Here is a 27,729-nt window from a genome sequence, read left to right on the forward strand (position 1 = left end):
TTATGTCACTAAGAAATTATCAAAGGGAAAACGAATTCTGCATTGTTGAAGTCAAAATTATTTGGGGACAGTATGAAATACGTACAAGCTATGATAAATACTTCCTTTTCCCTCCCCCATATCATAGCACTGTTCTATTGCTGCTTTCTTGACAGGGGTCAGCAACAGAAATTAGCATATGAATACTTAACCTTGAAGTGCCTTAAGTAAACACATCTAAAATCATCAAAGTACATATAGCAAAGTACTTACCACCATCACCCTAAAAATATTACCCACTCCAATCTACTGCATAGTTCTGTGACAGACTCTGATTTGACACTGAATGACCATAAACACCATGGTTCTCTACACAAATAACCTCAATTTTCCCATATATATGAAATTTAGTTTAGAAAATAATATTTTCAACACGAATATGCACAAAAACATGAATGGCCGATAAAGTTTCAAATGAAATGCTGTCATCATGTAAAGTAAATACTTAGGTTAAATGATAAAAATCCTATTAAATATGGCAGGCGACTTGACACAATCCCAGTACATACTTGTAGCCATCTCTAATGAAAGTGGCTGCAGGTGGCATGGGCAGTTGTTCAATTTTAGGAGGGATTGCCCACGAAGGCCGAAACAGACAGGCATCAGGAATCTTCAGAGGTAGCAGGCATTGACTCGGCAACATCTTCAATGGAGCAAACATGGAGGATCCCACAAAAGGCTGAAAAGTTGGAACTTTGTGCACGTACGAAAAGTCCTGTGACAACAAAGTGGGGCTGGTGATCAAGCTGGTAAACAACTTGAGGACATACCAAAGCAGCAACAAAAATGACTGCAATTCACTATTTCTCTTACCCGATCAATGGAAAAATGTGAATGCCAACATTTTAAATTAATCAAAAGACATTAATATGCCAAGTGACATACCACATGGTCTAATTCAGAGAACCCTTAGGAACGTATGTATATATTATTGCATACAGACAATACTATTTTAAAGAAGTTGTAGAAAAGTGTGCTTTAAAATCACCCTTTGTATGGGTTTCCCAGGTGGTGCTAGTGGTAAAGAGTCCGTCTGCTAATGCAGGAGATGTAAGAGATGTGGGTTCAATTCCTGGGTATTCTTGCCTGGAGAATCTCACGGACAGAGGAGCCTGATGGGCTGTGGTTTATGGGGTTGCACAGAGTCAGACACAACTGAGAGTCTGAGCATGCATGCACGTCTTTGTACAGTTAATATCCCAGCAATTACCTTTATTTCCTCTGGCTTGGGACTTCCTAATCCATCTTCCACTTCCATCTTGAATTCAGTGAGCTGTGCTGAAACCATACTGACCATTGGGCTTTCCATCATGCCTAATGCTGTCACTGTCTCTGAGCTGATCCCATCTTTATAATTCATCACAGGAGAAAATGCGGGGTGCTGTTCCAAAGAAGGAGGGGTGGGGAACATCCTCTGCAGGTCTGCAACTGCTAAAAATAAATAAATAAATAAATAAGAAAGTAAAATTTTTAACGGGCCTGACTTCTTAAAAAAAAAAAAAATATCCCAGTTCATAATCAGGCCCCCTAGTTGGCATCAGAAATAATGTTGACTGAATGGGCATATCTGTTACATAATAGAGTACTAATAATGGAAGTTCCTAAGAAGAAAATTAGGAAAACTTTCAGCGGAAAATTAGCCTTTGCTGAATCTTTACAACTGTCCTCTTGACGCTTTATAATTTGGCTTCACATTAATTATGTGAACAAAGTCTACATAAACATACTTTTCCCCCCCTTCTAACAACTGATATCCTGAAAAATCTAAGGAAATGAAACTTCATAGTCAGGATTAATAATCATATCTAGAACAAAAGACAATTTATTGAAAATCAACTGGGGAAAAATTATCTTTTAAGTAATATTTAGAACAGTGCTTCTCAACCTTTTTTAAAAAACTCATTGTTATATACCTGAGGTTAACCATCGTCACTTCCAGTGTCTCTTTAAGGCACTGATTCTTGAAGCACGAGTGTATGGGATGAAATGCAAGTTGTGGTTGTGAAATCTGGCCACTAGGGGGTGCCCTGTACAGCAAATGTATTTGCATATTTGGAGACGCAAGTTTAAACCAGTAATCTGGAAACATCTAACTCCCCAGTTCTCAACCACACTGCTCTTTCTAGCAACTTCAACATTTAAACAGTAAGTACTGTCTACAGTGGTATAATTTACTGTAACTACTGAACAGATGTTAACACGACTTACAGCACTGAATCAGAACTTAATGAAGAATAGCTGCCCTGTGCTCTGCCCCAGCTCGCGCCTGAGGCCGAGCTGCACAGAGCAGCAGCGGTGGGCCGGCCCCACTCAGGGGCTCCCACCAGAGCGCTGCTGTGTGCTGCTCACTTCCTCCCCGCGGGCCTAGTTTCTTCATCTAGAAGGAAAGGCTTGGCTAGGAGTGTGATTCTCATTAGGCTTGCTTTCTTCCCTTTGTTTATGGAGGGAGGGGAATGCCTCCACCCTCGAGCAGAAAAGGGTGAGAACCTCTGGATTAGATGATTTTTACCATGTCTCCTAGTTATTTATATAATCCTGAATAATTTACCCTCTCCTGGCCTCGGGGACCAACAAGGGGCAAAAAAGGCCAATAGGCAGGGTTTCAGATCTCAACTTTTACTTCCATTAGAGAAGCTCCACTTCTATTTAACTTCTATAAGAGAATTCTGTATAAGATTTCATTTGACAAAACAGTACCTGCTGCTGCTACAGAAAAAAAGTTAAAAAGAGAGAAAAGAAGAAGAAAACCTATTGTAAAACTCCCAAGATGATCTTCAAGTTACTTTCTTGCTGTAATAGTATTTGACCCTAACACCATATAACAATTCACAGTATTAGGGATACAAGCCAAGCCAGAAACTATCATAGAACCACTGGAGAGATTATATAGTTGATAAGTCCTGCTGCTGAAAAACACGTCTTCAGATGCAGCAGCAACCAAACCAATACATCTTTAATATAAGACTAAAAACTTAAATACAGAAAAATAGGTTATTCTTGAAATATATTCATCACCTTTAACCTTTGGTCCCTATTCCTTTTCCCAAGCCAAAGAGCAACTACTGTTCAATGTAAATTATAAAATTAATTTGTAAGTAGAGTGTTTTAAAACATGTGTCTGCTTCATAAAATCTTCAAACTCCTATTACATTACAGAACTTAATTAACAAAGCAGATATCTGGAAAATAACAAAACTATATAAATTCACTTTGAGTTAAAATGACAATGAACTTAAACACAGCCCTTTCTTAATTAAGTATTCAAGCTATGGTACAAAATGTTATCCCACAATTATTTTATTAAATTTGTTTTCAAATTTTCTCTGAGAAATGTAAAAAAGGCATTTGCCATTTAGGACTCCTCAATTTCTTCGATGCTACTGAACACAGTTACATATTTCAGTTTGCAAAGCCTCAGCCACCTTGATCATTTTTGTCAAAGGTAAGAGAGAACACAGACAAAAAGTATGGATAAAATGATATTCCACTTGCCAGAGATTTATGTTAAAAAGCAGTCTTCACCATTCTCATTATGAGCTATTCAGGAAGACTTGTAACCTCTCTATAGTTTTAATTTCCTCACCTACAAAATGGGAATAATATCTCCCTCATATTTTTTGTGCACGTTAAATGAGATAAGGTATGCACAGAAGTGAACAGTTTGCCAGGTCCATCTAAATACTCAGAAAGTAGTAAGCGTCAGCAATAATTAGTCCTCCCTCCTAATTTTGGTTTGATTAGAAAAAGATGGAAAATGCTATTCAGTCACAGGAAATTCCTGAAATGACCCTAAAAAGTTTTGAGATGAAAAATAGGGAACTGGACTCAAAGTAGGTAAGGTAGAAAGAAAACAGAAACCTAGAGAAACATTCTGGTCCTCTAAAGTAGAAAAATACTGCCTGTAGTAGAACTGCCTGCTCAATTTTCTTCCCATAAAATGACTAAAGTGAGTGTGAGAACAGCTACCAGGACGGACTGGAGTTTAAGAGTCTTACCCACAAAGCTCCAGTTACTCATCCCTGCCTGTCCTCAAGACCTGCTGCACTTCAGCAGGAACTCACCATTCAGGACACCCTCCATTTCCTATCCTGTATATCAAGTATTTATGCAGAAGACTGAAGCCTTCCAACAGAAGCATCATCACTAAGATTAAGTTCTCAGTATTCATCCTTTACAAATAGTAAGCGCTCTTGTAGAATAAAAAGTCAATTCAAAAGTCCAACTCTTTCATTTTGCCTCCTGAAAGTCTCATACTTCAAACTGACATGCTTTCCAAGATAATTCATGTGACCGGTTTATAATAAAACCTAAGAGAAACCTTTCATTTTAATTAATGTAACAATACTTACTTAACACAGACTTGATGCTAAATTAAATCTCACTGTTACTATATGGTGCTTTCTCCATTATTACATACGCAAATGAGTAATTATGGACCTATGCTGTGCAATACAGGATCCACTAGCCACACGGCTATGGAGCATTCAAAAGGGGGCCCCATCCATCCTGAGAGATGCTGGTGTGTAAAAGGTATCTGGATTCCAAAGAGTTAATACAAAAATGGAATGTAAAAAAACTCAGTATTTTTATGCTGATGACATATAAAAATGATGTATTGGATACACTGAGTGAAATAAAATAAACTATTAAAATTAATTTCACAGGGTTCCTTTTACTTTTAAATGCAACTAATAGAAAATTTAAACTTGCCTTATGTGGCTCTCACTTGTGGCTTCCCTTGTGCTTGTGTTGGATGGCGCTGCTATTGCAGACATTAAATGCTATGTCTTTCCACTTCGAGGTACAATAAGCTACTGCAGAAATTAAGAGCTTCTTGTCATGCTATTTTCATTGTCGCATCTTTGGAGGAAATACTATGTATATGTTCCCCCCACCCCACACACATACTTTGACATGTTAATAAGATCCTCTGACTCTTGTTTATCTGTATTTTCCTGATGCCAATATTTTTGCAATATTTCAAATTTATTAATTCTTATAACCTGTACTTTATCATAAAATTCTGAGTAGCTTCTTACTGAAGCAATTCCTTTTGGAACAGAAGTGAGGGAAAAAAGAGAAAGTACACCATATTCTTTACTGGCAATGACACTAACTAGTAGGATGGTTTGTGAGTGAATAATCTTGGACAAGTTATCAGACATTTTAACATCTAACATGATTACATATCAAAGTGTCAAAAAAAAGCACAGCAACTGGTTAAATGCAAGGGAAGAATTCATTCATCTGCCTTATTCCAGATGAATCTACTTTAATAATGTTTCTTTTAATCTGTGAGTTTCATGTTTGTAAAATTCTGCAGTGCAGAGTAATAAAAAAAGAAAAATGTTTAATTAAAAAAACTACAGCAACTGGCTGGCTATCATTATTCATTTTCATACATGTCATGCTTGAGAAAGCTTTGCATATTTTAAAAAGCTATGGATCCACTAAAGCTGTCAAAATCCAATCACTGTATACTTCACACTTCTACATTTGAGTAAATCAGCAGTACATTTATAGGTTCATAAAACTTTTTGACTCATCCCTATGACATGGTGGTTTTTCCCCTCAATTTGTTCTCATTACCAGCTGAAGTTAATGAGAAGGTATTAAAGAATGATTTGCAATGGAACTGTGTTTCAGTTCCAGAGTACCCATATAAGCAACCTTGACTTTCTTCTCTCTTGCAGAATAATGTTTCTTAGGGAAAAAAGGAAGTTTCTCGTCCACATACATAATAAAACTAGCTGATCTCTTTAACAAAACACACTTCATTATCAATCATAAAAAGGACCATAGAAAACAAATATTCATTACCCTTGTATGAATTAAATTTATGAAAAGTGAAACATTCTACACAAGCTCTTATAGCAGAATATCGCTCTGAAAACCACTGTGCAGCATTTGTCCTACTAGGAAAGGACTATTAGAAAAACAAACCTAAAACATTTTTTCATATTTTAAACCATGAAAGTTAATTTGAAAACAAAAGGAAAAAGACTTCAAATTTAAATGGGTCTCTTAGCTACCCGCCACCGTAGGAATACCAATTTATACAAGTTTTAATTTATTTTCAGTATTCTGTTAAAATGAAAAAAAAGAAAAAAAAAAGGAGGGGACTCAGATGAGGCACACCACTGAGGATGAGAACATTATGTATATATTACAAGCAGTGAGCTGAAGCTACATTTCCTTTTCTTACTTGGTGGATAAGGAACAGCAGCTCTTCCATCCTTCCCAAGAGGTCGGTCTTCTGTCCCAACTGTAGGCATTTTTGATGAGCGCAGTGCAGGTGATACAGCCTAAGAAGAGATTATTAATTATTAAAACCAAGCAGCACATTTATATATGAGTAGGGCGATAGTCAGCTATTGCTTAGAGTGTATGGCTATTGATATTTTAAAAGAATAGAAACACACTTCCTTACAAAGTTTTCACCAGGTGAACGTCTAGAAATACTAGCAGACAGTGACACAGAAGAGATGATTACAAGCTTATCAAATATGAGAAAAGCACTGATTGGGTCTTCTCGTCACGGGTCAGGTGAGGGCAGACTGCCAGCCGAGGAGAGCTCCCAGACCTTGGGCCAATCCCCTCACCAAGGTCATGAGAGAAGCAGTTTCAGGGACACAATAATCACATCAAGGGGGTGCCTCCAAGTAGTAACTGGTTATCAGTCTGGTTTTCCCTCTGTTCGGAAGCAGGCAGCTAAAAGAGATGACCTCAAGCCCTCCCAAACTATTACTCTTATTTTTCACCCCCACACCCCACACAAAAGATATTTCCTATTCTTATTTCTTGGGCTTCCAAGGTGGCTCAAGTGGTAAAGAATCCACCTGCCAATGTGGGAGATGCAAGAGATGCAGGTTCAACCCCTGGGCTGGGAAGATCCCCTGGAGAAGGAAATGGCAACCCATTTCAGCATTCTTGCCTGGGAAATTCCATTAACAGAGGAGCCTGGTGGGCTACAGTCTGTGGGGTCACAAAGAGTCTGACACAACTTAGTGACTGAGCACACACATTCCTACTTCTACAACTACTGTTCACCGTCATGGAAAAAAAAAACCTTACCTCATAAAATTATTTAAATGTATATTCAATACATTTGAAGAAGGTTTTTCTTTGATTTGCTAAGTTCAGCTCAGTTCAGTTGCTCAGTCGTGTCCAACTCTTCCTGACCCCATGAACCGCAGGACGACAGGTCTCCCTGTCCATCACCAATACCTGGAGTTTACTCAAACTCATGTCCATTGAGTCGCTGATGCCATCCAACCATCTCATCCTCTGTTGTTCCCTTCTCCTCCTGCCCTCAATCTTTCCCAGCATCAGGGTCTTTTCAAATGAGGCAGTTCTTCACATCACGTGGCCCAACTATTGGAATTTCAGCTTCAATATCAGTCCTTCCAATGAACACTCAGGATTGATTTCCTTTAGGATGGACTGGTTGGATCTTTCTGAAAGTCCAAGGGACTTTCAAAAGTCTTCTCCAACACCACAGTTCAAATTCATCAGTTCTTCGGCACTCAGCTTTCTTTACAGTCCAACTCTGACATCCATACATGACTACTGGAAAAACCATAGCCTTGGCTAGACGGACCTTTGTTGGCAAAATAATGTCTCTGCTTTTTAATATGCTATCTAGTTTTCGGTCATAACTTTTGGTTATAACTTTTGCTCATAACTTTCCTTCCAAGGAGTAAGCATCTTTTAATTTCATGGCTGCAGTCACCATCTGCAGTGATTTTGGAGCCCCAAAAAATAAAGTCTGCCACTGTTTCCACTGTTTCCCCATCTATGTGCCATGAAGTGATGGGACCGGATGCCATGGGTCTTAGTTTTCTGAATGTTGAGCTTTAAGCCAACTTTTCAACTCTCCTCTTTCACTTTCATCAAGAGGCTCTTTAGTTCTTCTTCACTTTCTGCCATAAGGGTGGTGTCATCTGCATATCTGAGGTTATTGATATTTCTCCTGGAAATCTTGATTCCAGTTTGTGCTTCTTCCAGCCCAGCGTTTCTCATGATGTACTCTGCATTGAAGTTAAATAAGCAGAGTGACAATATACAGCTTTGACATACTCCTTTTCCTATTTGCAATCAGTCTGTTGTTCCATGACCAGTTCTAACTGTTGCTTCCTGACCTGCATACAGATTTCTCAAGAGGCAGGTCAGGTGGTCTGGTATTCCCATCTCTTGAAGAATTTTCCAGTTTGTTGTGATCCACATAGTGAAAGGCTTTGGCATAGTCAATAAAGCAGAAATAGATGTTTTTCTGGAACTCTTTTGCTCTTTCGATGATCCAGCAGATGTTGGCAGTTTGATCTCTGGTTCCTCTGCCTTTTCTAAAACCAGCGTGAACATCTGGAAGTCCACGGTTCATGTACTGCTGAAGCCTGGCTTGGAGAATTTTGAGCATTACTTTACTAGCATGTGAGATGAGTGCAATTGTGCAGTAGTTTGAGCATTCTTTGGGATTGCCTTTCTTTGGGTCTGGAATGAAAACTGACCTTTTCTAGTCCTGTGGCCACTGCTGAGTTTTCCAAATTTGCTGCTATATTGAGTGCAGCACTTTCACAGCATCATCCTTTAAGATTTGAAATAGCTCAACTGGAATTCCATCACCTCCACTAGCTTTGTTCATGGTGATGTTTCCTAAGGCCACTTGACTTTACATTCCAGGATGTCTGGCTCTAGTTGAGTGATCACACCATTGTGACTATCTGGGTCGTGAAGATCTTTTTTGTACAGTTCTTCCACATATTCTTGCCACCTCTCCTTAATATCTTCTGCTCCTATTAGGTCCATACCATTTCTGTGCTTTATTGAGCCCATTTTTGCATGAAATGTTCCCCTGGTATCTCTAATTTTCTTGAAGAGATTTCTAGTCTTTCCCATTCTGTTGTTTTCCTCTATTTCTTTGCACTGACCACTTAGGAAGGCTTTCTTATCTCTCCTTGCTATTCTTTGCAACTCCGCATTCAAATGGGTATATCTTTCCTTTTCTCCTTTGCTTTTTGCTTCTCTTCTTTTCACAGCTATTTGTAAGACCTCCTCAGACAGCCATTTTGCTTTTTTGCATTTCTTTTTCTTGGGGATGATCTTGATCCCTGTCTCCTGTACAATGTCACGAACCTCTGTCCATAGTTCATCAGGCACTCTGTCTCAGATCTAGTCCCTTAAATCTATTTCTCACTTTCACTGTATAACTGTAAGGGATTTGACTTAGGTCATACCTGAATGGTCTAGTGGTTTTCCCTACTTTCTTCAATTTAAGTCTGAATTTAGCAATAAGGAGTTCATGATCTGAGCCACAGTCACCTCCCAAATTAAGTCCCTTAATAGGCAAGATTATCTTTAAGAATGCAAATGAACTGAATGCAAGATAAAGCAAAAAAAAATCTCACAAATAGAGGCCTTTTATTTATGTTCACTTACTGAGTGGAGAATCCCCATGGACAGAGGAGCCTGGAAGGCTACAGTCCACGGGGTCTCAAAGAGCTGGCATGACTGAGCCACGAGGCACACATTCGCTGTCATAGAGCTGAAACGTGAAACTAAACTCCGTGAGGTGAAAACCTGGACAACAGTCTCCAGATTCCAGTAACTAATAAGATGAATTAGCAAAATGATTCTAAGGTAACCTGTTCCTTTGTTTAAATGCCAGGCCAGAAGTCAGAGTAGAAACAACTGTTCCAGAGAAATGAAAATTAGATTAAAAACTGTCCAATTCTCCTTTGCATATTAACATTACTAAAATATATTCAAAAAAACAGAGTAAACATCTCTTCATTTAGTCAGTAATTCATAATTTATACAGAGAGTAAGGATGATGGTTCACAGCAGGCACAAAAATCACTAGGGATGTTGGCTATTAACAGAAACTGGGTGACTCTACAATGCTTGTTTTTTTTCTTTTCTTACATCTCTCTTTCTACTTCTTTTTAATTCCTTTACTTCTCACACTTTCTTCTCACTACCACCAAACCAAAGCATCTGAACTAACCCTCACTAAAACCAATCCTAGATAATACATGGCTTTACAGACACAATCAGGTACAAAATGGATCTCCAATGCCTGGGTCAAAGAATAAGGACATGTCATTTCTTCTGACAGTGTTTTTCACATTGTCACATCCTTCTCTTAATGCAGCCACTGCCTGAATTTAGGTCCTCATTTTTCAATCCAACAAGTTACCAAATAGTACTTTGCTTTCCATGTATCAGACTGATGTAAAACAGTACCCACTTCTACCAGGTCAGCTGCCCACTCGGCAGCCTTCAGAAGAGCACATTTCCAGTAAAGTTTGAGTTCCAAAGCCTGAAGTGTGGCCAAGCACCTCCCCAGCCCCAGCAATCTTTACCCCCGCCTCCCCCACTCAGGAAACAGATCAATGTGCTCACTATCTCACAAGGCCCCAGCTAGTTCATTCTCTTTGCTGAACCAAGACTCCTTCCAGGCTCAAACACACATCCCTCCCCTGCCTCTCACTAACCAAATCTTTCCACATTTCAAGTCAATTTCATTCTTTGAGGTCATGATTATCCCATCTTCTAAGTATTTGGGTTTCCCAGGTGGCACTAATGGTAAAGAACCAGCCTGCCAATGCAGGATCAAGATGAGGGTTCAATCCCTGGTCACAAAGATCCTCTGGAGGAGGGGGTGGCAACCCACTCCAGTATTCTTGCATGGAGAATCCCATGGACAGAGGAGCCTCATGGGTTACAGTCCATGGAGGCAGAAAGAAGTACTTAGAATACTACTGGTGTACAGTGTCTGTTAACCAGATATATTTTATTTTAAAGTGAGAATGGGCTTTAGAAACCTGATTCCTATTTAACCTTCAAGCCTTTATTTAAAATACTGCTTGCCTACTGCTTTGTACTTGAACGGGTAGCATCTTTAGATTCAGATAAATTACTGCACTCACAGGGCTAAGTATATTTTAAACTTTATTTATATGCTATTTCTCCTAAAGTCTGTGAGCACCTCAAGCATAAGACTGGTAATTTAATTTTATCTATAAACCTAGAGAACCAGCCACAAAGGAACTGATCATTAAATAATTAACAAATATCATGTCAACTGGATGGATGGGAAAGTAAATATATAAATGAAAGAAAAGTGAACTAATACTTTGACTTCACTGAAGAGCAAGCCTATCTTACTCATCTCTAGGTGCCCCCAGAGATAACAGGGGCACTTCTGTTTACACAAAGGTACAGGCTTAGTTAGGATGATGACAACACACATTTCCTGACTCAGCTCAGCTACTCTCCAGAGAATTATGAATGCTAATCTGTCACTTTAATCATATGATGTGCTGTGCTATGCTCAGTCGCTCAGTCATGTCTGACTCTTTGCAACCCCATGGATTGTAGCCCACCAGGCTCCTCTGTCCAATGGGCATTCTGCAGGCAAGAATACTGGAGTGGGTTGCCATGCCCTCCTCCAGAGGATCTTCCCAACCCAGGGATCGAACCCAGGTCTCTTGCACTGCAGGCGGATTCTTTACCATCTGAGTTCCCAGGGAAGCCCAAGAATACTGGAGCGGGTATCCTATCCCTTCTCCACGGGATCTTCCTGAGCCAGGAATCAAACCAGGGTCTCCCGCATCGCAGGGAGATTCTTTACCAGCTGAGCTGCCAGGGAATCCCAATCACATGATACCTTGTATTGTTTAACGTCTACGTGTATAAATTCTCTTTCCTGACTATGATGCCATAATCCTAGAAAGTATAAATCATATTTGTAATTATCTCTCAAAATGCTGACTATCCTGTGACTTAAAGTTCAGTATGGTAAAGTTCAAAAAATTCAGCATGCCCCACTACATGTAGGGCATTATTTTTAAAATCTAAGCTAAAGGGACTACATAATATATTCCTATTAGTCTCATATCGAGGAGTTAAAAAAATGAAAGATTTTAATATTTACAACAGGAATAACACTAATGGAAAAAAGCCGTCAACAAACAAAACCCAAGGATTATTAGAGGTTATTAGATTCTGAAACTAATAAGTTTCAGAATCCTTTCAAGGTACACAAACATTTTTGAAGAACATTTAGAACCTGAAATATGAGCTCCCAATTCAGTAGACCAAACTATAAAGAAATACTGAAACACTAAGTCCATCCACTGAAGTGCATTTTTGTTTTGTGTAGCTACTGCAGACTCACCCCAAGTTCGTCGTCATCAGAATTATCAAAGATGTTGTCTAAGTCATGAAGGGAAGGTGCCAAGTCTGTCACCTGTGTGAGGCTACTGGAGCCTGCCCTGCCAGCAGCGTTGTCCTGCCGGACATCTGTGGGAAGGAGGCAAAAGGCACTGAATAAGCAGCTTCCTCAAAGGAGAAGGGGTGAGGAGAGGACAGTGAGCAAGCCCTGCCTGCCAACTGCTTCCTTACACTGTCAGTTAAATCGAGATACAATTAGTGCCAAATACGCTTATTAGTTTTGAAAGGAACTGAAAAACAAACTATGAAAAATATATTACAGATGAGGTCAAATTATTGCTAACACAATCAGCACATAATGTTAAATAGAGAAGCATTTCCCTTGCATTTACTTTAGCAACAGCCCAAGTGAGGCAAATAATCAGTGTACACACCTGTTTTAGTAGAACTGAAAAGGGACATGGCATTTTTCCCTTCAGGCACCGGCGTGGAATGACCTGGTGTAGTGACATCCTTGGTACCAAATCCATCCTCTGACTGTGTAATAAATTCAGCCAAACAAAACACATGAACAGCAACCCAAAGTGTGGAATATGAGGGAGAACACAAAGAATTAGAGGGCAGAATGGAACTTGTTATGAGCACAAGTATGATAAACCATGGTCTATGCAACCAAAGGAAATAAAAGATATGTCCTCGTCCCTGATTTTAAACTGAAACCAAAAACTCCCACACTTGCCCCTCAATCTGAGTCAATCGGGATTTTATGCCTCAACAGTACTGGTGGGGTTTGATCACAGAAACCTGCCACGGTTTTAAAAGCTGCCTTTAACATATTTTGGAGGCTGAATTATGCTTCAAGCTTTCTGGATCTAGACAGGTGTAAGAAGTATTCTCTTGAACTATATTGGTCTCCTTTCATTCTCTTATTTCCTCTGTTCTTAAGAATATTTCTTTAAATGGCCCAGTATTTTAGAATGGTTTAAAATTTAAGGCTAAAGACAGCAGACACCCCCAGTACTCATTTTTAAGATAATGAAACCAGTAAAATTGTATTGACACAGTCTTGGAGTAGTGATGATATTAATTCGGAGAAATACAGAGGTAAAGCGCATAACACAGTAAACAGTGAGCGCCTGATAAATGGTAGATACTGTTACCAGTATTTTCCCTTACATTTTGGGTATTTTGGAATAATAATTAAAAAGAAATAAGCAGGGAGCATAGGCCAACAAGAATTAGCATATGAGAGGAAACATGCACGGTACAAGCTATAGCCTGGGAGCTATGAGGCTTCATTTATGCTCGGCCGACTTCTGAACAAAGGTGAGCCATGACAGAGAGAGGAACAACGCGCTGTTCGATACAGTAGTACCAAGAGCATGAACATGGGGACAGAGCAACCAGGCAAGACTCTCTCAGACATCCTGCCTCAGGGTCTTCCCGCACGTGTTTACTGACGTAGACTCAAACCCACTCCTGGCTGGCCTCTCTCTCTGTTAAGTGGTACCTTATTCTTTTTCAGGGAATCTTTCTCTGTCCCTTGTTTGCATTTCTTGTTTGCAGTAAAGATGTATTTTATGTCGCCGTCCTCGAAAGTATATGGGTCGTTGACTTCTCCCAAACTGTCTCCAGGTTGTTGTGACAGAGGCAATGGGTCAAGAAAGTGGAGGGGCTGCATCTGCGGCTGCTTGTCTTGCCAGACTTTAAACCGTTTGTTAGGTTGTGCTAAGAGTCTGGAAGGGGAAATGAATGACGATTTAAGCAAGAAATAGTAAAAAGACCAGACTTTTTTTTTTCAAGCAACATTTGTGATTTAAAAGCATCTGGAAGCTTAAACTTTAACAACAAAGAAAACTAAAAAATTCACCTTCAAGTGACTTTCAGAGACTATATTCACAATTAAATAAATCTTAGTAGCCTTTGTTAAGGCCATATACTTTTGTTTCTGATTCCACTGATTTCACTTAACAGCAGAGATGGGCTCTGGGGACAGAATGTCTGGGCACAAATTCCATCCGTGTCATTTACTAACTGCATGACCCTAGGTTCTTTCTCGGCTATGACATTAAAGGTAGCAATATGGCTGTGGTGAAGATGACATGAGAAAAACTGTATAAACTGTTTAGAGTAACAGGTTGCTAAATAACACTCTGAAGTATTACTACTAGATGCATGATACACACCTGAACGCATGTAAAGCCTTCCTTAAAAGTGTCAACATACAAAGAAGGCACTGACTGCAATATGGGAAGTCCCATAAAGCTACATTCTTTGATTAACAAACAGCAGACCAAAAATGAATTAATTCTAGTAAGCTAATCTTACAACAAAACCTTTATAGGCCAGCATTTAAATAATGACACATACGATAAATATCATGTTGGATAAAGCATTTGACTTTTAAACCTTTTCCAAATGCAGAGTCTAGAATGGTGAAGAAGGACCTCTTCAATTTTGGATCTGAAGGCCCTGATTCCTGGGAACCTATGGCCTTGGCCTTCTGGTTGATGGTCAGGGGGTGGGGTGGAGGGTCGCCTTACCTTTGCAATGCAGTGCTCTCTGAGGTTACCTCCGTTTTGGCATCACATCTCTCACCCTGGAGCTCTGGAGGCCGGAACTCAGCATCATCAATGGATGGGAGATGGTAACTGTGCCACCACTTATCTGATGACTCTGGGTTCGAGGGCCTGATCCCACAATATAAGGCGGTCTCACTGACCTCTGCCGTGAGGGGCAGTCTTTGGCCGACGAGGACAGTCCGGTCATCCAGAGCAGACAACTGTTGGAGTTCGAGCCCATTTCCATAGAGGGCTGGATTCACAGGGACAGAGGGTGGGTCCAAACTCTCTGCTTCCTGACCTCGCGGCTGAGGGCTGAGTGTTGGCGGCAGAGGGGAAATAGGGGAATGAGGTGAATCCATAGGATTCAGATTCATTTGCTTGCTTGTATTTCTGGAAGGCACGGCCATTTGCTTATCATACTTCCTACTGCTAGCCACCTCTAAGGAGGAGTCTATCCCTGCCAAGCCTAGCTTCTGTCCCGGTGGATCTTGCTCCATGCATAACTCTTCAGCCACAGACGGCCTGTGATGAAATGGTATCAAAGGTCTCTTTTGCAGCTTGTCTCCCTTGTCCTGTCTTTCTGTTGTTTTGTGCTTAGAAGAAGCAGGAGGTGGTAAAGATGAAGATGATGATGGTCCTGCACTGAACCCTGGTTGTGATATTGTGGGAGGTCGACTGGGGCCTACTGTACAACGTTTTAAAAGTTTATGCCTGAAATGAGAATGAAAATGAGGTAAGTAAATACACAGGTGAATATAACTATACCATTCTAATACCACAGAAGAGATGCCTCTGACAAGGTTACACCTTTTCAAGAACACATCCAAATGGACTCTAGGTGTTAAATATATTGATAATGACTAAAAACTGCAACACACGCTGATAAGAAATGATGAACCAATTACATGCAAGTTAAGTAGATAAGAGTTCAATTCAGTCCAGTTCAGTCGCTCAGTCGTGTCTGACTCTTTGCAACCCCATGAATCGCAGCACACCGGGCCTCCCTGTCCATCACAAACTCCCGGAGTTTACTCAAACTCATGCCCATCGAGTAACCTTAAGAAATATTCGTTAACATGCTGCTAACCTCTACAAAAATACTAATTTGAAAATCCTCAAATCTTTCAAATTTGGTGAGGGCCTCAGACAATCTATTCGCATGGCATTTTAAAACCAAGACCATTTGTCAAGAAAGGCAGCAAAAAAAAGCTTCCAATCTCTATTTTACAACACCCGACTAACTCCAACAGAGAATGGTTTATAAAAGCTTAGAGTGCTGTAAATCAGGAACAAGATAACTATGCAATTCTCCCACAAAGTGTGAAACTAAGGGTCAGTTTTAAGAATATTTAATAGGATAAATATACTAAGAGCCTTATACACTACTATTATCCAACAAAGAAGGGATAAAACACAACTTTGGATCTTACAGAAATGTGCTAAAATGAGACAGAAGTAAAAAGGTTGTGAGTGAATATGAAAACAACACACATATATACAAATGCATCTGTCCTATCTAAGTAGGAATAGCAAGTCTGCTCACAACCTAACACACTTCTTGGCAGGCATGGGTGTGAGAAATTGCTCAGTAAGGGCCTACTAGATAATGCTAAGGTTTAATCTGCACAAAAAAGTTATACAGCAGGTCAGCCAGTTCCTCCCAATATATAAATCATTCCCAGGAAAAACATAAGCTCTCCTGCCAGTGTATCAGTAACTCTCTGAGGCCACTAGGGTGGCATTAAATTACTGTTGCATTGCACTAAACGATGCCCTAGTGGGCAGTAAAATGGATTTGTGTGGCATAATGGGATGGTTTAGTGGGACAGCAGGATGGCCACTCTGCCCCATAAGACCATTAAATAGTGTGAGGAGTGGACCATTCCATAATGGGTTTGGTAATCCTGCAGTAGATAATCTGAAAACACTCTTGCCAAAGTCTTAAGCTACTCTTAAAAAAAAAAATCCTGACTTTGAAGAAGTCAGCAGCTTAAAGCTACTGTCAAAAAGGCAAAAACTGGACTTTAAATCTCCAGGGCACAGAACCACACTGAGAGATGAATGTCTCACCTGAAAATATCTCAATTATATCTTCTAAGGGTGCTTATTTTAAGACTTAAGCTCTGGAAGTCTTTTACATAAAACTTTTTGATGTGGATTTTCTCCAAGAGCATTTAATCACACTGATCTTTTGAGACAGATATTTTATAGTAGCCTTTTCAAAGTAAGGACTTTGTGCAAGGTGGATAATCTTATAAAGTCATTTTCTTCTGTTGCATTTAGCAACTTAGCTACGTTATGGAACCTTCAGAATAAGGGATACACCAGTACGGAACAGACCACCACTGCACATCTGTGAATGGGTACGGGACTTCCCTGAAGCCAGCAGCAGGCCCATCAGGCTCACCAGGCTAACCATGTGGCACCAGTGGGAAGGAATCAGAAGCTGGGCCAGAGTGTAGGAACACATGGTGACTAATGAATAAGGAAAGCAGAGTGGCTGTACAGACATTTCAAAGGAAGTCAGTGTGAAATGCAATGGTGAAACTGATCTAGAAAACTAAGGAAGATAAATGATAGTTTCTAGGCCGAGGAGGAGAAAACTGACAGAAATGACTGCAACAGGGTACCTGGTTTGATGTCAATATTAAGGGTGTATCTTAAAAGCACTTTGCAAAATACAAGACTTGAGTACATGTGAGAAGTCAGGTGTAGAGATAAATATTTAGAAGTCAATGGAATGGAATGCATATTTACAAATAAGATCTGAAGGGTATAAGAATTTGGTGAGGAGACAGAACAGTAACTCCAGAGGACAAAAGAAAAAGTTATTTACTTATACTTTAGGTAAAAATAATTCAAGGTACTGAATAAAAATGTGATAGAAATCAGTAAAAGGGTTATTTTAAAAAGTGAAAAAATCTAGATTAAGGAAAAAAGCAGGAAAAAATAAGAGGAACATACAAGTGAAGTTAAACACACTAAAATTTTTATCCTATGTACTTTCTAAAGGTGGACCATAACCTCGCTGTAAGTTGTTCAGAAGTCAATATTATTAGGAAAATACCTTTTTTCCTCATAATCACATGATTAACAATGGCCTAGAGATGAAAGCAGACCAGTCATTCAGCTGGTGTACCACTCCTATCCTGGGACTAGAGAGATTCTCACCAGCTCAGAGAAAGGACCCTTAATGAGCAAAGAATATCACTGAAAACATCCTCCTTGAAAAATCAATCAAGGGTTTCATTAGGTACTTAAGACAGCATCTCTCAACAAAAAGCTGACTACCAAGGCAGAGCTTGATAAAGAGAATCAACTTATAGGAAAGAGGAGGGGGGACAAGAAGAAGCTGTTAAAACTGTTGCCTATGTGTATAAACAAACATGTGCACACGCATGTGTGTGCTTGCAGAGATTTCTGGGCATCGTGACCTCCTCCCTACCCTGAAACCAATTCATATATGCCGCATTAAGAACCCCGTGGTCTCAACTAGAGAAATGGATAGCCAACTTCCAAGTATACTTATCTCAACTGACCTTTGTATAAGCATTGAGCAGTATCAAATGGAAGCAAAGCCACTCTAAGTTGCTAAGTGAATATTCAGAAAATAATTTGGGTTTCCACTCAAGTATCTAAATGAATGAGCAACAATTTTGGCTTTCTTCAGATATTATTACCACATATCTACTTCAGTCATCAAAAAACACCAGCACCAACAAGAAAAATTTTCTATGGAAACTCTATTTCCATAGAATTCTAATCCAAATTCTATTCCAAATTCTAATCCAAATTCTATCCAAATTCTAATCCAAATTCTATTAATTCAAGCCAACTTGCTTGATATTTATCTCAACTTTATAATTAAGAGTAACTAAATAAACTCATTTAAATGACAAGAGATTGTCTTGTTAAACTGATGCCTTTAGTTCTAAAGAAGTTATCCTGAAGAAATCTGTGGGAGCAATTTGTTAACAGGTCAGCTGCCTAAAAAGGCTCATTCTGAGTCCCAATAATAAAACTGTATCCTCTACATAGACACAAAACAAAACAAAACAACAGCAAGCTTTTTTCTAGCACTGGACGTAGAAGATTTATGAAGAAAACAAAGCAAAATGACGTGGAAGAAGTGGTCTGAGAGACCAGGAGACAACCAACAAAATGCACTCTGATTCTGCCCAGTTCTATCCGATTACTGCTCTGCCTCGGCCCCTACCTACCTAGAGCAAGAACAGCTGACTCTTTGGGTTGGATCCACAAAATCCCAAGTAGCAGGATTGTTAGCAGGCTCTTCTTCAAGAGTTGGAGTGGACATTTGGCTCCTCCTAAAAAAGGTTAAAATATGTGGTTTGTATAAACATGAGATAATATTCATACCTCTGGGAAGGAAAAGGATGTTAGAAAGACATGAATACATCTTACACAGTAACAGTATCCTGCCGATAGACAGTTTAGAGCAACCCAAGGTGTAGGGTTGGGGGGCAGAGGGGAAGTCAACTACTATGTCCGTGCACCAGAAGGAAAATCAGATTCAAAATATTTTTATTTAAGATCAATATACATTTTAACATGGGTGGTACAGATAGCAATGAAAATACCACTATCTGGCACTATTAGCAGCTATTTTTTAAAAAGTCACCTAAATTCTGGAAAGATAACCTAAATTTTTAAAAATGATCTTTTCATAGCATCTATGAATCATATACCTTCAGACAGATTATGTTTTTGGTTCTGTTTTTCTTTATTTCTTTGTTAGACAGACTGTTTAAATCACTCTTAAAACATCTACATTTACTAGCATTTAAGGACAGCACTCCATGTATATAATGTGAACCAAAAGACAAGAATCAAAGATGTCTCCTACGTAATAACTGGCAGCTAAAAGACATTTATTGCTGCATAAATAGGAACACTGGGCAGCCCCTCTGCACTGTGGATCCTACTACAGCTGATGCTGCATCTCACTGATGGCTCTGCCGGGACTTTGCTTGCTTTCCACCCTCCCCTGCCTTTCTGGGTGTCTCACTTCCCTGTGCAGTGCTGCTGAAAGAAGGGCTCTGATCTGTTAAGAATTGGTGGAAAGGTTAGTGGTGATAAAAATCAAAGATGGTAACTCAAAAGAAAAAGAAAATGTTAACATGGAAATTGTTGAGGCACTGCAGGCAGAAATGAAAATATCTGTACCAATAATTCTAAAGGAAAGGACTGTTTTTAAGCAAACAGAGATACCTTTTAAATTCTAGAACATGACATGATTTCCCACTGCAATTATTTTAGATTTTTTCCTAGTAAATCTTTAGTAGCCTATTCTATATGTGTTAGTCGCTCAGTCATGTCTGACTCTGCAACTCCATGGACTGCAGCCCGCCAGACTCCTCTGTCCATGGAATTCTCCAGGCAAGAATATTGGAGTGGGTTGCCATTCCCTTCTCCGGGGAATCTTCCCAACTCAAGGAATGAGCCTCGGTCTCCTACATGGCAGGCAGATTCTTTACCGTCTGAGCTACCATTCTAGAGCCACTAACTGGGAGATAAATATATAGTATGAATTTGTTAAAAGCTAGGTCCAAGGTCTGAAGGATAGCTCTTAAAAGTGTATAAGTAAAGCTTTGAAGAGTAGTCACTTAGGAAACACTGACTTAACTTCTAAATGAGTCCTTTGGAATTACTGACAAAAATGTCCGTATTTGTTCTGCTCCAGAGAATCAAGATTCATTGTTCATTTGTATCAGTCAAAAAGGTGGACATCTCAGTCATATCAAAAACATGTGAAAATATGCTGAATATGTTTATATAATTCTTGATAAGTGAAAAAGTGTTTACTGACTACAGTTTGACATTATCATCCCTGCAATTAAAATAATAGCTCATCTTAGAATCAATTCCTACTCTTTTCCAAAAATACGTTAAGGAGGGAAAGAGGTCAGAGGGGATAGACCAGAGGGAGGTGGACAAGAAAGGGAAGTTGGGTAGAGGAAGAAAAGAATTTCCCCGAATCAAGAAACAGAAGCATAGCAGCTACTAAATACTTCTCTAACTCTCATCTGTTTAGTTGAGAAATACACTGTCAATTAAAACAGGAGGCCAATGTATCATAGAAAACATGGCAATGAAGGTCCTTTTCCTTTGTAAATAGCAAACATTCATTAGTAGGTACACAGGGAAAAACCATACCCACAACTATTCTCCTGATATTCAGGGTGAATTTCTGAGTCAGCTGTGCTAAAAAATGTCAGATGAACACCATGACAATCTTGAGATGATAAAGAACTTCACAATTTTCCTGGCCATCAAATTATTCTAACATCTTTGCTTTGAATTTTACTCTATCATGTTCAGAAAGATGAGCTAACAATTCAACGACCCCCCCCCAGGGTTTGGTCACACAACGGTGCCACATGATTGATCCTCTTCATGTAGTAATAAAAGGCATATCAGGCAAACCACCACCCAGACAGAATGGAAAACACATACTTGGACTGGGTTCTGTTGAGGATGCATTCCTTCCAGACTCGATGGACCATATGATTGTGGAGTTTTGGAGGAATCTTCCCCGATCTCTTTGGACTGTGCATAGTTAGCATGCCCCCGTCTTGGGAACCTAGGTGACTGACAGCACTCTGCATACCTCCACTCTCACCTAGGAAAGAAAAGACAATTTGGAAGGTCAGAATTTTCTGAAAAGGCCTCCTAGTGCACAGACTGCTCAAGGGATCTTCCCGACCCAGGGATCAAACTTGGGTCTCTGGCATTGCAGCCAAATTCTTTAACATCTGAGCCACCAGGGCAGCCCCTTATTTATTTAACATAGACACTGGACTGTTGAACTGATCATGGCAGCTTTGCTACTACCCCTGACAATAACGCTATCCGTAGCTATGAGTAAATCTGTGTCAGTATAGTTTTCAGTCACATCAATACCCACACTCACATACCCACAATGGCATATCCATCAGGAGGCATTCCTACTCAGAGGTTTTGGAGATAACTTACACAGGAAGATTCAACACAACGTTAAAGATATAAATATGCATGGATTGTCTGAGTTTTTATTTTTTTTATTTTTTTATTTTTGTCTGAGTTTTTAAATCTCAATGCAGTAAATGAGTTTCAAGACAGAAGAAAACAGTAGAGGGAGCTTTATGCTCATGTAGCTAAATGGCTGTGTAGCAACTGCACACAGTGCCCTGGGTAGGAGAAAGAAATCCTTAACAAGGTCAAATTTCAAATCTGTGTGTGGAACTGTTCTCCTTATGCCTGACACCACCTATGAAAGCTAATACCAAAGAAAGGAAAGAGACTGACTCAACATTTTATATCAGAGGATTAGAAATTCACTGGTTTCTAATATTTCCATTTAGATTTTCCAACTGTACTTGGTATGCAATACATTTTCGGTGGCATGCATGCTAAGTCACTCCGTCATGTCCCATTCTTTGTGACCCGATGGACTGTGTAGCCCACCAGACTCTTCTGTCCACGGGATTCTCCAGGCAAGAACACTGGAGTGGGTTGCCACTTCCTCCTTCAGGGCCAGTTTCTATTATGCCTACTCTAACTGTTGATAAGATTAGTTATTGGTTCTAAGTATTTTACTACTTTCATCTCATGCAAGACAAATAATGAAGTCAATTTTCAGTATTAAGTTCTGATTCGATTACTTTTATGTATTTGATTTCATAAACATATTGAGGGTTTTATTCCTGATAGAATTATGATGCAAAATATCTCAACTGAAATAATTTTAAAGTGCTCTGAAATCCTTCACTTTCCTGTGAAAAAGAAAGAAGCAACCTAATATCACAAACTAATATTTCTTGGTATCAATGCAAAACAACCATTGTATGGAATTGACTGGTTAGTCTCAGCTCCACTTTTTTTTTTTTTTTTTAATAAAGCAAACCTCAATGCTTACATTCTTAGGAACTGAAGCTTTCTTGTTCCCCAGAAAAGTATTGTTATAATATAAATGAGATAAATTAACAGAGACAAGAAATTTGATCTTTCACTGCTATCTTTTAATCTTAAAAGTTCTCTGACTTGGCTCACAGGACGAAATATTTCATTTTGACTTTACAATGGATTTTCAAATGCCTACTATAAAACTAGCCAAAGTAAAGCAACAAACAGAAGAAGATAGCATAAGCTCTTTGACCCCAAACACTCAACAGTATAGCCAAACAGACTATTAGTCCATGGTATCATAAGGGAATTATTTATGACCAAAACAGGAGAGGTTGTGGGGAAAGCCAGCCACAGAATCTTTTCTGATTAAAGGTGGTTTAATGTTTTTCAGTAGCTTTTAATGATTTAACTAAAATGTGGGTGGTATCTTATATGGAATTAAATGAGACTTGTATTACATGTTGTTAAATGCACATTGAATGCTGCTTCTCAAATTATCTCCATAAACAGAAGAGGCAAGCTGATCTATCTATTCACACAAGCCAGAACTCTGGCCCTCCCAGGTCCCATGCTAATCTAGGAGATGTTTGGCCATTTTAAGGGGCAAAGTAACCCCCTTTGTCCTATGCCAGGAAAGCATGGCCATGCTCAACATCATTCAAGTGCAGCCTCAAGGAGGCTAAGCAGGATTCTCACAAATGGAGCATTAGGAGTCCTAAGCTGTAATTTGATGTTATGATGTATAAAGCTGGACAAATTAATTTTATGACAAATACATCAGTCACTCTCATTTAGTGTTTCTGTTTTAGGAAATAAGGAGACATCAAGAGATTTATTTACCCAGGGTGTAGCACAATGATATACACGGAATTAGAGGGGAAGAAATCTAAAGATCTATAGTTGTAAAAGTACACACCTGAAATCCACCAGAATAAAACATTTTTTTCTGAATTATGAATTTAAGAGTTCTGAACTCACAGTCATCAAGACAGTATGGTACTGGCACAAAGACAGAAATATAGATCAATGGAACAGAATAGAAAGCCCAGAGATAAATCCACGAACCTATGGACACCTTATCTTCGACAAAGGAGGCAAGGATATACAATGGAAAAAAGACAACCTCTTTAACAAGTGGTGCTGGGAAAACTGGTCAACCACTTGTAAAAGAATGAAACTAGAACACTTTCTAACACCATACATAAAAATAAACTCAAAATGGATTAAAGATCTAAATGTAAGACCAGAAACTATAAAACTCCTAGAGGAGAACATAGGCAAAACACTCTCCGACATGAATCACACTCTCCGACATGAATGACCCACCTCCCAGAATATTGGAAATAAAAGCAAAAATAAACAAATGGGACCTAATTAAACTTAAAAGCTTTTGCACTACAAAGGAAACTATAAGCAAGGTGAAAAGACAGCCCTCAGATTGGGAGAAAATAATAGCAAATGAAGCAACAGACAAAGGATTAATCTCAAAAATATACAAGCAACTCCTTGAAGCTCAATTCCAGAAAAATAAATGACCCAATCAAAAAATGGGCCAAAGAACTAAACAGACATTTCTCCAAAGAAGACATACAGATGGCTAACAAACACATGAAAAGGTGCTCAACATCACTCATTATCAGAGAAATGCAAATCAAAACCACAATGAGGTACCATTACACGCCAGTCAGGATGGCTGCTATCCAAAAGTCTACAAGCAATAAATGCTGGAGAGGGTGTGGAGAAAAGGGAACCCTCTTACACTCTTGGTGGGAATGCAAACTAGTACAGCCACTATGGAGAACAGTGTGGAGATTCCTTAAAAAACTGGAAATAGAACTGCCATATGACCCAGCAATCCCACTCCTGGGCATACACACTGAGGAAACCAGAACTGAAAGAGACACGTGCACCCCAATGTTCATCGCAGCACTGTTTATAATAGCTAGGACATGGAAGCAACCTAGATACCCGTCAGCAGACGAATGGATAAGGAAGCTGTGGTACATATACACCATGGAATATTACTCAGCCATTAAAAAGAATTCATTTGAATCAGTTCTAATGAGATGGATGAAACTGGAGCCCATTATACAGAGTGAAGTAAGCCAGAAAGATAAAGAACATTACAGCATACTAACACATATATATGGAATTTAGAAAGATGGTAATGATAACCCTATATGCAAAACAGTAAAAGAGACACAGATGTACAGAACAGACTTTTGGACTCTGTGGGAGAAGGCGAGGGTGGGATGTTTCGAGAGAACAGCATGTATATTATCTATAGTGAAACAGATCACCAGCCCAGGTGGGATGCATGAGACAAGTGCTCGGGCCTGGTGCACTGGGAAGACCCAGAGGAATCGTGTGGAGAGGGAGGTGGGAGGAGGGATTGGGATGGGGAACACATGTAACTCCATGGCTGATTCATGTCAATGTATGACAAAACCCACTGCAATGTTGTGAAGTAATTAGCCTCCAACTAATTAAAAAAAATGAAAAAAAAAAAAAAAAGTTCTGAACTGATCAAAGGTCAAGGCATCATGCACACAGCAGGCCTTCAATTTTAAGCTGAACACAAATTTTACTAAATACTAGGCAAAACAGTAACAAATGTAAACAAAAACTGCTGACTTCTGTAGTTTGTTAAAAATCCAAACTTGCATATGAAATATGATTAACATTTTTCAAAATACTGACAATTCTAGACTTATCATCTTCTTTATGATATTATTATAATTACAAAAAGACTATACAAGGGTTTTTCTGCTTTTTCAGTTTGAAAGTAGTTTTAATAAAAATCAAGCGATGGCAAATCCTTTCACAAGGGATCATCCAAATTCTCTGCTCTACTGTATTCAGGGCTGGATATAGTACATTTTTTTCACCATCTTAGCAACTACAAGGCTCTTAAAAACAAAGGCCAGGAATTTCCTGGCAGTCCAATGGTTAGGACTCTGTGCTTCCATTGCAAGGGGCTCAGGTTCAGTCCCTGGTGGCAGAACTAAGATTCTGCAAGCCGTGTAGGCCAGCCAAAACAATGCCCCCAAAACCAAAACCCCAAAGGCTACATGTTACATCATTGTTACATGTTACATGTTACAGGTTACATCATTTTTATGTCCCCCACACAATAGCTGAGCTATTCCTTCCAGATAACTTAATGTGTGTGCTATGTTGCTTCAGCTGCGTCTGACTCTTTGTGACCCTGTGGACTTAGCCTGCCAGGCTCCCCTGTCCATGGCATTCTCCAGGCTAGAACACTGGAGTGGGTTGCCATGTCCTCCTTCAGGGGATCTTCCCAACGCAGGGATCGAACCCACATCTCTTACATTCCCCTGCACTGGCAGGAGGATTCTTTACCACTAGCGCCACTGGGGAAGCTGATAAAAATACTGTGTTGAAACTGGAGTTCTGAGCACTTCTGTGAATTCCTGCACTACTATCTGTATGTGGCTTTACTGTTTATCAAGCATGTCAGGTACACGATCTAACATGCATAACAGTCCTGGAAACTATAGAATTTAACAGAGAAGGAAACTGGTGTCAAAACAAGTATGAGAATTAAATAAGGTCCCTCACCTAGTAAAAACTAAAGCTAGGGTTTAAAAGGTGTATTCAATCACAAAGTCTATACTTTCCCCCAATATGTTATTTAACCATGCACATTTATTGAATGTCACTACATGCCAAGCACTATGGCAGCAATTTTTAAATACTGTCTTATTTCATTCTTATGAAAATTACCACGTGATGAGCATGTATCATGCTTGATAGTCTGTTTTCAAAGTTTAGAGGACAAGACTTCATTTACTGATGTTCTTGCCAATATGGCCCACATTAAATACCTATAAATAATCTTACTTCAGCTCAAGTGTGATGACTATCCTTTTCTTAGTGACCATATTTTTAACTAAAATGAAGTCAACTATTAGCAACAAAAAAGTTAATACAGAATATATACTACTTGACAAAGGAAACATCTTCCCAATTTAAATAATATCTGAATTTTCTCAAGAAGGAAGAATGTTGAAATGGGCAAATTTTTGAAGTTAATTAATATCTGTCATTTGTGTAGACAGATTATTCAAAGGACAAAGCATTTATTCAGAGCTCTTGGATGTCAGACTAACTTTATAACAAGGAAAGAGTATTCACCCAAGACTTGTCCCTGTTGGCAACAGCCAATTGGGCAAGCACGTCAACTATTCTCTGAGTTAGTATTTGTCACCACATCTCGCCTCCTGATGCATGTGTGTGCACACATGCACATCAGTGTAAAAGGGTAGGTGCATGTGTAGAACTGAAGAGAAATAACGAAGGTGTTTAACTGGAGTAAAGACTAATACAGACACAATTAAAATTCTGAAGCACATAAACTGTTTACAATTTTTCTTCTCTATTTTGTAAAATCCCACATTAGTCTATTTCCATCTCTTCAACCAGGAATTTCTCCGTGTGTTCTCTCATCTGTTCTGTGGCAGGGGTGCTACATGACTTTCTGGGATCGCTTCCCCCCAGGATGTTCCTGGATCGTACTCACCTACGACAGCCTGTTCTGGAGAAGTGGGCGGGGTGAGAGGCATCCCGCAGTTACTTGGGTCCTTCACACTCCCAAGCCCCTGCTGCCCAACTGTAATGTGGCCCCCGGTACTGGCCACACTCTGAGGAACTGGGATGTCATTCTGAGAGATCAGCACAAAAGCTGAAGGATAAACCATCCGAACACCACCTGTAAGGAAAGCAAGCGAGAGAATAGGCCTGAGAAAAAGGTCACGCCAGAACTGCCGAACTTATTATTCCAGTGGTCAGAGTCAAAGCTCAGTGGTGAAAATGAGACGCTCATTAGGTACTGCCAAAAGTGATAAGTTCCATCCTTTCATAAGTTAATAGCTATTTAAACATGTGTTCCAACACTATCATAATAGCATTTGGAATACAGGGACCACTGGTGCTTCAGGCAAGATAACTACTCAGCAAATATCACTGTACCAAGAGAATTCAAAAAGATGGGAAAATTACGGAGATTATTTTTGATGAATCTGAA

At 39.3% G+C, this 27,729-nt stretch overlaps 1 protein-coding gene across 2 annotated transcripts in view; it reads right to left on the bottom strand.

Annotated features, from left to right (window-relative positions):
• Positions 1-27,729, bottom strand: part of MED13L (mediator complex subunit 13L) — a 285,924-nt gene that overhangs the window by 34,700 nt on the left and 223,495 nt on the right. The window contains exons 7-16 of one of the 2 annotated variants that reach the window (XM_043901741.1): positions 27,226-27,414; positions 21,252-21,417; positions 18,998-19,102; positions 14,757-15,488; positions 13,724-13,949; positions 12,648-12,750; positions 12,218-12,342; positions 6,245-6,344; positions 1,250-1,470; positions 549-754 (exon numbers count right to left, since the gene is read on the bottom strand). In XM_043901741.1, the coding sequence (XP_043757676.1) occupies positions 549-754; positions 1,250-1,470; positions 6,245-6,344; positions 12,218-12,342; positions 12,648-12,750; positions 13,724-13,949; positions 14,757-15,488; positions 18,998-19,102; positions 21,252-21,417; positions 27,226-27,414 (2,173 nt within the window). The remainder of the gene's footprint in view (positions 1-548; positions 755-1,249; positions 1,471-6,244; positions 6,345-12,217; positions 12,343-12,647; positions 12,751-13,723; positions 13,950-14,756; positions 15,489-18,997; positions 19,103-21,251; positions 21,418-27,225; positions 27,415-27,729) is intronic. The other variant, XM_043901742.1, reaches the window with a different exon arrangement.

The sequence above is a fragment of the Cervus elaphus genome, chromosome 5 (genome assembly GCF_910594005.1).
Source record: "Cervus elaphus chromosome 5, mCerEla1.1, whole genome shotgun sequence".
Lineage (NCBI taxonomy): Eukaryota > Metazoa > Chordata > Mammalia > Artiodactyla > Cervidae > Cervus > Cervus elaphus.